The sequence below is a fragment of the Hemicordylus capensis genome, chromosome 1 (genome assembly GCF_027244095.1).
Source record: "Hemicordylus capensis ecotype Gifberg chromosome 1, rHemCap1.1.pri, whole genome shotgun sequence".
Classification (NCBI taxonomy): Eukaryota; Metazoa; Chordata; class Lepidosauria; order Squamata; family Cordylidae; genus Hemicordylus; species Hemicordylus capensis.
This window is the reverse complement of record NC_069657.1, coordinates 315,297,051-315,308,051: the sequence shown is the minus strand read 5'-3', so window position 1 is coordinate 315,308,051 and position 11,001 is coordinate 315,297,051. Positions and strand designations below refer to the sequence as shown.

General features: G+C 44.8%; 1 protein-coding gene across 3 annotated transcripts in view; it reads right to left on the bottom strand.

Moving 5' to 3' along the window:
- Positions 1-1,903: 1,903 nt before the first annotated feature.
- Positions 1,904-11,001, bottom strand: part of ORC3 (origin recognition complex subunit 3) — an 83,562-nt gene continuing 74,464 nt past the window's right edge. For all 3 annotated transcript variants that reach the window (XM_053287291.1, XM_053287293.1, XM_053287292.1), the window contains 3 exons: positions 4,881-4,997; positions 4,339-4,412; positions 1,904-2,133 (listed from right to left, as the gene is read on the bottom strand). In XM_053287291.1, coding sequence (XP_053143266.1) covers positions 2,028-2,133; positions 4,339-4,412; positions 4,881-4,997 — 297 coding nt within the window. In that variant the 3' untranslated portion in view covers positions 1,904-2,027. The remainder of the gene's footprint in view (positions 2,134-4,338; positions 4,413-4,880; positions 4,998-11,001) is intronic.

The window sequence follows — 11,001 nt, the reverse complement described above, 5'->3', positions numbered from 1 at the left end:
TCACTGCTGCCCAATATAGTAGCAGTGAGGATTCGAACCGGCAGCCTTCGACTTGTTAGTCAAGCATTTTCCCGCTGTGCCACTTAAGCTGCACGTATCAAAACTTGATCCCCTTTGACCTACAAGTTGGCTGACAAAATGAAGGGAGAATTACAGCTGCAGAAAGCAGGAGGCCTAAAAGGTTGCAGAAATGAGATGTGACATTTCTAGACCCCCCACCCCACCCCGCTCCGAAAGAACTACCTGAGTTAGAACCTGAAAGTCAGCAAGGACAAATCCCTATACTATTTGACAGGGCCTTCTGTGATATGCCTCACCCCCTACCAGTGGGTGATATAAAGAATAGAGTGACCTGCATGTAGGCAGCCTGTTTAAGGCCAAAAACAGCAGTTTGGGTTGGACCTGGAAACTAACAAGCACTAACAGGGTTTTTGTTTTTACCAGTTAATAAGCTAGATTCTGGACTAACTGCTATTCCCTAGCACTTTTCAGAGGCAGCACTACCTAGAGTGCAGAGAGGATTTATTCTTATACATTTGTGGTGGTCCATCTCACTTCTAACCAATTGCTGATTTTAAAAGACAAAGTTAAATTATGGAAACCTTTTTTTTTTTTTTTGGACAAAAGCCTTAGGGCTATTTTTCTTTAAAGCATAAAATATTTGAAGAATTTGTATCTGTCTGAACAGATCCTGCCAAGGGAAAGGTGAAGATTAAAGAGAAAATGTTCAAGGACTATCTGATTTAGAATTTGATAAGAACAGGGGCTTCAAACCCAGCATGCTGCTCAGCAAAAAAGCAGATTATTCATTATGTCTGAAAGATGAAGCTCATAAAGATTTCAAGTTCTTCCTGGCTTCTTAAAAACAACCCATTTATGAGATAGAGCTCAGGGAGCAGTAGGCAGGTCCTGAGCTGCCTGCCTTTGATGGAAAACAGCTTGTGCAAGTTTTAGTGACTGCATTCGCTTCCTTCAACAGGGTTATTTGTACCTATACTATAAACTAGTAGCATAAAATACTTTCAATACTGAAAGCAAAGGATTATATCTTAACCTTTTTGCTGAGTGCTACTCTGTCTTCAACAGCTCTGCTTGAGTGTGGATGCTTCCACCAATACAGCAGAGCTCTGCAAAAGATTAGGCTACAACCAATGGATGCAATTTTATTCAGCAGCACATGTAGATAAATATCTTCTCCACCCCCAGAGGCAATGGTAAATCCCTCCTGTATTCTACCAAAGGAAAACCACAGGGCTCCGTGGGTGCCAGGAATCTGACTCGATGACACACTTTACCCCCAGCTACCCAAAAGTTTGCTTACTGTAACAGGAACACTTATCTAGAAGAGGAGAAAAGAACCTTTGGATCCAACTCTAAGAGCCTACAGCAGTTTCCACTGAAGGGAGACGTTTGAAAGCTTCAGCCCTAGCATGACCCCACTGTAGCTGTAATCACAAAAGATGCAGGCAAGGTTATACTAGCACAGCCATGCTTTAATCTAGTTCCTTTCTTCTAGGGCAGGCCTGCACAATTACCTGCCCCCTGGTTTTGGACTACAACTCCCATAATCCCCAGCCACACCAGCCAATAGGGATTATGGGAGTTGTAGGTCAACATCTGCAGGAGAGCCAAATTTGAGCAGCCATGTTCTAGGCCTTCTGTCAGAGGAAGGGAACACAATAGCTAAAACATTACCAGAAAGGAGTCACACACTCTGCCCTATAAAAATTAGCACCTTGTACACTCTTTCAGGTGGGAAGTCCAATGCACTTAAATTTTCTTCATAATCAATGTATTACTTTCTGAATTGTGCACGTCCTGCCAGAAAACATGTCGATTGCATTATTCCCTGAAAACCGTGGCTTTGAGTTATTGTAATAGAAATAAACAAAAAGTAGGCAGCTGTTTGTATGTATTTTTATTGTCAGTGTCAGAGGCAAAATGGAGTTTCTCCTTCAGTGTAACCCAGTTGCTACCATAGTTATTAGTGCCATTCAAAGATTGGTTTTTCTAAAAGAGAAGGCACATCAGCAGTTGCCCCAGGTCAGCCTTGCCACATGATCAGTCTTCTGCTTGGTAGGCTTTATGAAGCCCAAGAATTCCAGTTCCGAGACAGCTCTAATGAAACGAGCACTTGGGAGTGCCAGTCAAGGAAAAGTACATGCCCCCCATCTGTCCCCACCCCGCAAGGAAAACACACAAACCAAACATAGTTGGTGGCACCTACTCTGGACAAGGAGTCTGAGTAAGATTGCTTGGCTGACGTATTGTGTAACAATGCAAACACCGAAATGTAACATTTGCACAGTTGCACAAGAGCAACAGTGTTCAAATGGGGCTTCATGACAGTGTAGTCACACAGCTCCATTTGCACCATTTCTGCACAGGCTGAGTGGGTGCACAATGTTAAGTAGTATATCAGCCCTTGTCTGGATAGAGCAAGTTGTTATTTGCTCCCTAGCAACAGAACCTGGATGCCATCCAAGAAGGTTGTTCACATGAGCAGCCCTACCCAAGAAGGGCTGCTCCCGTGGAGCACCAGGATGATTCGCGATCCTGGTGTGCTTCACCAGGGCAGCCTGGGTGTTGTTGTTTTTTAACCAGAGCTTATAGTGAGAGATATCTACCCCATTTCAGGAGTAGGAAAGCCAGGCCTCAAGAGCGCCCAGCAGTGGGGAAATCCCCCAATGTATCATGCTCCTGGCATGGTGCATTGTGGGATGCCAGAGGACTTCTTCCTCCGACTCCTCCACACAAGCAGCAGAGCTTTGAGGGGAAGGGAGATCGTGTGTAGGGAGGCACGTAGAAGCCTGCCTCCCCACCAACTCTCCTCAGTGCAGCTGTGTGAACAATCTTTCATTTTTCCTAAGATTCATTCCCAAAATGGAATGATTTTTGGTAATTCACTGAGGCACTGTTTTATGTTATAGATTATTTATGTATTGACAAATTCATAGCAGCTATGCACATCTATTCTACTGTGTGTACACTCCTAATCTATTGCATGATGTGGAATAAATTTTAAATCGTACATTTTAAGGGGTGGGGGAAGGGACAGAGGAAAGGCAGCCAATATTCTAAACAACTGCGGTAAAGGATTACTCCCTGAATTGAATATATGTCCAATTCAAACATAAACAACATGTTGATTAGGCAAGTTATTGGTTTTCACACTTCAGAGGTCTTCTCCCCACCTAACTGTACGGTAAGGGAGGGAAAATATTTCAGACTTATAAAATGGATGAAATTTGATAAGAACTAGATCATTAGGGCATCATCTCCTGGAATAACAATTTCTCTCCTATTCTTTTGAATCAACAGAGCATTAACTGGCTATTATAAATACAAGGTGGACATTTTGAAACAAAGCTTTCGGTTTTACAGAACAAAGAAATCTGAGCATACAACACTGTAAACAATGCCGTACAGGGATCTTCCCATTCAAAAGAAGAAATATTTGATAGAACAGTTTTTCAAAATCAGCTCAGTTTTATGAAACTGGACTCCTTTTGTTAGTGTGTTGGACTAGGACTGGGAAGACCGGAGTTTGAATCCCTATTCAACCATGAAACTCACTGGGTGACTCTGGGCCAGTCATGTTACTCTCAGCCTAACCTACCACACAGGGTTGTTGTGAGGATAAAAATAACCATTAGTGGTGTGCCCGAACCGGTCCGGCAGCCATTCCAAAGAATGGCCGAACTGCCGGACCGGTCCGGCCCTGCCTGGTTCGGGTCCGGGTGGGGGGTATGTCTTTAAGGGCGGGGAGGGCTTGCTTAGCCCTCCCGCCTCCTTGCCCCCGCCAGCGCCCGTATTGTACAGTATAGGCGGGTAGGCCGGGCCTCCGGAGAACGGCGTGGTTTGTGGCGCGCGCATGTGCGCGCGCGCAAGCCACCATTCTGCTGGAGGCCTTCCAAGCGAGAGGAGCTCTGTGCCGGAGCTCCTCTCGCTTTTTATCCAGCGACCGGGTGAGCGACTGGGTGAGTGGGTGGGCGGGCGGGCAGCTAGCTGGGAGGGAGGGAGGGCTGGCTGGTTTTAGGGGTTATTTCGCCGCGGCGGCGGCGGGGGGGGCGGCTGGTTTCCAGCGCCCCTATACTGTACAATACGGGCGCTGGCGGGGGCAAGGAGGCGGGAGGGCTAAGCAAGCCCTCCCCGCCCTAAAAACAAGGCCCTCCTTCGGTGCCGGTCCGGACTTCTCTGGACCGTGCACATCCCTAATAACCATGTACACTGCTCTGAGCTTCTCGGAGGAAGAGTGGGATATAAACGTAAAAATAAATAATCATTTTTTGGTCTTAAATAATTTTTTAAAAATAAAAAGAAATCAGAAAAGGATACTGGATAATATCGTCCATTTGGTCCTTGATTGTAGAATTTTGGTTTTCAGCTGCAATTATGACTGTTGAAAATGCCTAGAAGAAAATAACCATATTGAATGTACTACTTTTTCTAAGTCCAGCAGAACAGCACACACAGATTAGCATGCACATGGCAAAGGGTGTATGGTGTCATCACTGGTGGGAGCAGCATTAAGGGTAGAGTCTAATGTTTGTTAGGATTTTGTTTATTTTAATGTGTTGATCAACATTTTTGTCACATCATCTATCACACCTTTGGGGCAGCATTCAAATCCAAAGAATTGTGCACAGATCTTTAGTCAAGTTAAGGTAAAACAAAGCAAAAAGATTTAATACAGAAGAGATAAGAATGCTGACAAGAGGGCTCTCCCAGTGCTACCTGGGAAATTATATGGCTTATGATTTGTGGAGCCTGAAATAAGATGAAGGAAGAGAATTCATCCGTCAGAACAGACAAAAGGACTGAGTAAAAAAGAACAAGCAGATAAGCATTAGTAGCCAAATTGATTCCTGTTCACATACCTCCAGCCAATCAACAAGGTTAATTAATCTGCCACACTCCAAATGAAGCTTATACGCTATACAGATATCTGGTGCTGTATTAGGAATGCATCCTACATCACTTTTCAAGGCTTCATTCTGGAAAAAAACAAATTCATAATGAGAACTCAGTTATGGGCATACATTTCATCTATATGTTAATGACGCAACCACCCTCTTCAACAAACATAATGTGAAAGTTCCTGCCTCAATGCCTCCCCGCTCTAGCCACACAAGCCCACCCAGCAAGGCTACCTGCAACCTCTTGACATTGCAGTATTAGCCTTCTTCAGACATATAAATAAAGTGGGGCAGCCAGGGGACACTGTACACATGTACAGCCTCCCACGAGCAGGCCTGGAATTCCCACCCTGAGGCCTCACCCGCCCGCCCTCGTGCTGCCCAAGAGGCAAGCACCACAAGTGTGAAGGAAATTGTTTCAGTGATTGGCAGGCTGGGGTGCCCCAGCCGCACGGAAACAATCTTCCTCATGCTCTTGCCTGAAGAGGGTTTCAGACAAATGCCATCAGCATGGACAGTCAGACGGGTGAGGGGACGTGTCAGCTCCAGGTTGGGGCTTCCCGGTACACTGTACATGAGTACAGAATCCCCACCCCACCTTTTTAATATCTGAAGAGGGCTAAGGTGCGCCACTATTCCAGGACACCCTAACTTTAGAGAACCCTTCAAAACATTCAGCTGCAAACATGTGCCCTACTCTTACTGCAAACCCAGCAGCTGCGAGTGGAAATGTATAACGGATTAGTTCTATAAACACGTTTCCAAGATGGCAGATACTGACTCGGTTCATTTTTGCTTTATTTCAGCTTTGAATTTTGCCACTGGCCAGTAAATACTGGAGCAGCTCCCAATATTTGAGCATTCTGAGCCACATTGGCCAGGCAGTGCTGTCTCCACTCCACACAGGCTCCAATCCCTTTCTCTGCCTACAATCCACGGGCAGGCAAGGCTGGAAAAGGAAATTTGGTAGGGAAGATAACAAGTCTCATGTATATAACCAGCCCCAGGAAGGAGCAGCTGGCTGTAGGGTCCTATCCTGCTAACCCTCATAGACTCTCTATTTGAGCTGCTCCTGCAGGTAACTAGATTGGGCTGAAACAGAGGCCTAAACCTTCCGCATTCTCAATAACCAGTGCAGCAAGCTTCTATATGCTTTATGCACCTCACTCCTTCCTGGGCCACAGGCAAAAACAGGTTGCTTACCTGTAACTGATGATCTGGAAGTGATCTGTCGACATTCATAAATATGGATACTGTGCCTTCGCAGGACCTCACAGGTGGATTTTCTAGCTCCTTGTGGAGCCTGCATTCCGCCTCTCACACTCAGTGTGTTTGTTACTTTCAGCCATTTGTTCCCGGTATTTTGTTGGTTCCTGGATGACCAATGAATGTATAGACTATCACCCCACTAATAAAATTATTGGTAAGTAGTAGGAGGGTTTTTTAATACACAAAAAATACTGATAATACCCCAAATATTTCAAACATTTCAGTCTACTGCAGCGGGAAAGACTGGGAGGGTCTTATTAATGTCAACGGATCACTTTGATAATCAGTTACAGGTAAGCAACCTATTTATCTGGATCATGATCTGTTGCCATTCATAAGCATGGGTGATTAGCAAGCTTTCCCCACAGGCGAGTGCGGTATACCAAGGAAGTAATTGCAGCAACACCCTCTTCAATACACTCCTCCCAAAACTAACCTCTGTAACAGAATGAAGATCAGAATGAAGATAAAATGCTTAATGTCTTGATTATCAAGCCAGAGGTTGCCAGTTTGAATCCCTGCTGGTATGTTCCCCAGACTATGGGAAACACCTATATCGGGCAGCAGTAATATAGGAAGATGCTGAAAGGCATCATCTCATAATGCACAGGAGATGGCAATGGTAAATCCCTCCTGTATTCTACCAAAGACAACCACTGGGCAGTGTGGGTGCCAGGAGTTGACATTGATTTGATGATACACGTTACCTTTAGTATGTGAACTTTACCTTTAATGTGTGAATGAAGCAGCTGCAGCACAAATGTCCTGAATCTTAATGCCAGACAAATGAGCAGTTGAGACAGCATAAGCCCTAGTGGAATGATTTTTTATAGTATGTGGAGGTTGCACATCTTGGTTTATATGTCAATGCAATCAACTCCACAAGCCATTGTGACATAGGTTGTCAAGAAATAGTTTGGCCCTTTGCCTTGCCTAGCTAGGGGTTGCCAACATTCCGTTGGCTGCAATCGGGAGGGGGACTTGGGGGGAGGGGGGCCATGGCCATGGTCACCTAGGTGTGGGGCTTCTCTGTTGTTTTTTTAAAGCCGCCACAGCGCTGGTGATGCAGGACAGCAGAGAGAGCTCTCCCGCCTCCCAAACGATGTGAACAGCTGCCTACCACCTGCTGCTGAGCTGCTCTGGCTGGCTGTGGGGCAGCAGGAGCAGGTTCGCTGGGAGGGATGGTGCACGTGCTGACTGAAGAACTGAAGACTGAAAAAGCAAAGCAAGCAGCAGCACTCACCAATGAGCTACTAAGAGACAGACCATCACTGACCGAGGGAGGGAGTCGGGAGAGAAGGCGGTGAAAGCCTGCTTTTCTCAGCCCCACCTTTCTCCAAATGAGGTTTTGGAGAGGAAAAAATATTTATCATTTCTCCCCAGGAATGAGGGACATCCTGCACAGCCTAGGACAGTTGGCAACCCTAGCCTTGCCATTAAACACTATAAAGAGAGGCTGACTCTTACAAAAGTCCTTTGTTCTCTTAAGGTAGCAAAGGAGGGACCTTCTGACATCCAACACCTGCAGACAGTGTTTCAGAGAAGTCGTCGGATTCTGGAAGAAGGTAGGCAATAAAATGTCCTGATTGAAATGGAAATCTGTAACTATTTTAGGCTGAAAACCTGGATTCATGTGCATGAAGACCTTATCTGGGAACAGTCTGGTATAAGGAGCATCTTATGTGCAGTGCCGTTAACTCGCTAACCCTGCGTGCAGTGGTGACTGCCACCAGGAAGGCAGTTTTCAAAGTAAGCAATTTTATGGACATAGTGGCAAAAGGTTCAAATGGTGTCTCAGTCAAAGATGAGAGCAACAAAGAAAAGCTCAATTGTTCCATAGGCTTTCGCACTGGAGAAATCAAATTATTAATACCCCTCAGAAACCATTTGCAATAGGGATGGGAGAACAGTTTTACCATCCCAACCCACCTGCTTAGAAGAGAGCGCAGCAAGATGAAATTTGATAGAAACATTTGCCAAGCCAGCATTTTTCAAAGTAGTCAAATATAGAAGTAACTGACGTATGGTCACCCTATTTTAGATTGTCTCATTACATACTCTGATGTAATAGCTTATATATATATATATATATATATATATATATATATATATATATATATATATATATATACACACACACACATACACACACACACATATACATATACATATACTGTATATATATATGCTTAAATATTTGTATTAATATGTACTCTTAAGGTTCTTTTAATCTGGGTCTGCGTTGTAATCTGTTTATCTGATAAAAGATCGTAATAAACTGAACTGAACTGAAGTACCTGATGTATGGTCGCCCTATGTGGATCAAAGTCATGTGCTTTAGCATAAGCTCGGAAATGCCTCCACTTACATAAGAGTTGTGTCTAGTGGATGGCTTTCTAGTATTAAGTACGATCTCATTCAAGAGCTGATTCTCCATGCCGTCAGGTGCACAGTCTTCAAGTTTGGATGGAGAATCTTCCCTCTGTCCCTGGACAGTAGGTCTGGATGATGAGGCAAGTGTAAAAATGTGTTTGCCAACTGAGTTAGCAACGTAAACCATGGCTGGTGTGGCTACCAGGGGGCGAGCAAGATGCAGTTTTCATTGTCTTTGAGAAGTTTCGCTACCACCCTGTTGAGGAGGAGTATGGAGGAAACATATACAGGAGTCCCTGTAGCCAGCTTTGTTGAAAAGCATCTCCCATGGAGCCTTGACTGTGTCCTGCTCTTGAGCAGTAACTGGGGCATTTCTGTGGCAAACATGTTGATCCTTGGTGTCCCCAACATCCGGAAGACCTCTAGCAGATACTAGTGGTTGAGTTCCTACTCATGATAATGCAGGTGCAGAAAAGATCTGCTGAGATTATCGGCCAGCACATTGTCTATGCCCCTCGTGTGTATGGCAATCAAATGGATTTGATCGGCAATGTGCCAGTTCCATATCTGGAGGCTCAGAGCACACAGCGAGTGGGAGACAGTCCTGCCCTGTCTGTTGAGGTAGGGCATATTTTATGCCTGAGAAAGCCGGAAAAGCCTTGAGCTCTATTGAACAGCCAGTGACAATAATGTGTAGCACCCAGCAGTCAGATGTTATGTGGTGCTATGCTAGGCTTGCCAGTTTGATGGAACTGACAATAGTCAGGCTGATGGAAGGAGCCTTGGCAGGTGGTGGAGCTGGTGACGGTGGACTGATCCGTACATCAAATACACTGTTTGGAGGGATCCTTGTTGGAATGGGATCCCGGATTCTTGCCCTTGGGAACATAAACTTTCTGGTGGTCGGGTCCATAAGGCTTACTGTAGTGCTTGTGATCAGGTGATTTGTAGGAGGGTTGTTGCCAACCTTAGAGGCGGTATGTATTGAGATGCAAAGCTGAAAGTAGAGAAAGAGGAAGTAGTAGTTGTAGTGAATGACTTAGCAGTAAATTTGGATTTTTTTCAGTGACTCCATGGTGCTGTCAGTGCTTTCACAGAAGAGGCCCTTGCCATCAAATGGCAGGCTTTCAATTCTGTCCCTCATGTCCTGCTGCAATATGGTAGATCTTAACCACACATGTCTTCTAATGGAGACTGCCGTCACTAAAGAACATGACTCCGTTTCAGCCAGCTGTCTGGATGTGCTAAGCTGTTGTTGGGTCACTGCAGCAGACACCATAAATGTCACTGAAGCATTGCTTAAACTCAGCAGACAAAGTGGCAGAGTCCTGTAACAGTTTGTCTCATAAAGAGTGATTATATCTAGCCATACAAGCAGCATAATTGGCAATCTGAATGGATGAACTAACAGTAGATTAGACCTTGTGGCCTAAGACATCTATCTTGTCAGATGGAGTGGTATGGTGGCAACCATATTTTGTGGAAAATGCACAATCAGTCACAATGGAATTAGGAATAGGGTGCTTCAGCAAGCAGGAGTTGTCCTCCTCCTGGACCCTATATAGGCCCTCTAAACAGAAGTTGGAGCTGAAGTCTGCAGAACCTCCCATGTGGACTGTGCTGCTTTTGAGATGACAGGCAGCACTGGCGGAGCTACAGGTTGTGCAGGCTGAGCAGATGCCATAAAATTGTAGTCAGGATCTTTCAAGTTCACAATCTGCTTCTTAATCTCCAGGCCCAAAGCCTATGCTTTGAGTTCGTCAGTAGATATGGATGGTTTTGGCTGAACATCAGAAGACGGGTCAGATGGTTGCTCTGTGCTGACTGACGCGCTCTCCAAGTCTGTGGTGGAATAATAATCCTCCTCTGAGGAAGGGGCTGTAGTGGCACCCATCCCCTGAGGAGTTGTAATCCATTTATTATCTATCTATCTATCTGTTTATTTCCCTATGACAATTTAGTCTTCTGGGAATTTATTCTTTAAAAAAAAACAAAAAACCCTTTCCCTTGCTCCCACCATATAAATTCTTGTCACCTTGCTCTCAGTACTCAACCTCTTTTAGCTACGTAGCCTCTCGCGTGCAGGATAGGCGTATGTTCAGGATATAAATGAAACAAAACTTGAGGTATAAAATGAAAACAAGCATGAGTTTGTTATTTACTGATTAGAATAAAGATCTCTGCAAAGCAGGGCACACAAGCTTTTCTACCAAGTTACTAGGTACATCAGCTGCTCAACTCTGAGTGTTTCTTTTCCTTTGGATAAAATGCATTATATGGGGGCGGGGTGAGATAACTAGGTCAGAGGTAATTAAAACTGGGTTTGTAAACTTAGTGAATTCTTCCAAACCTTCTTGTCTGTTACTAGGAGCTGTCTAGTACACTGCTGGTTCTCCAGCCTCCACACATTCACCCTTCATGTTCCACACACACACCCCTG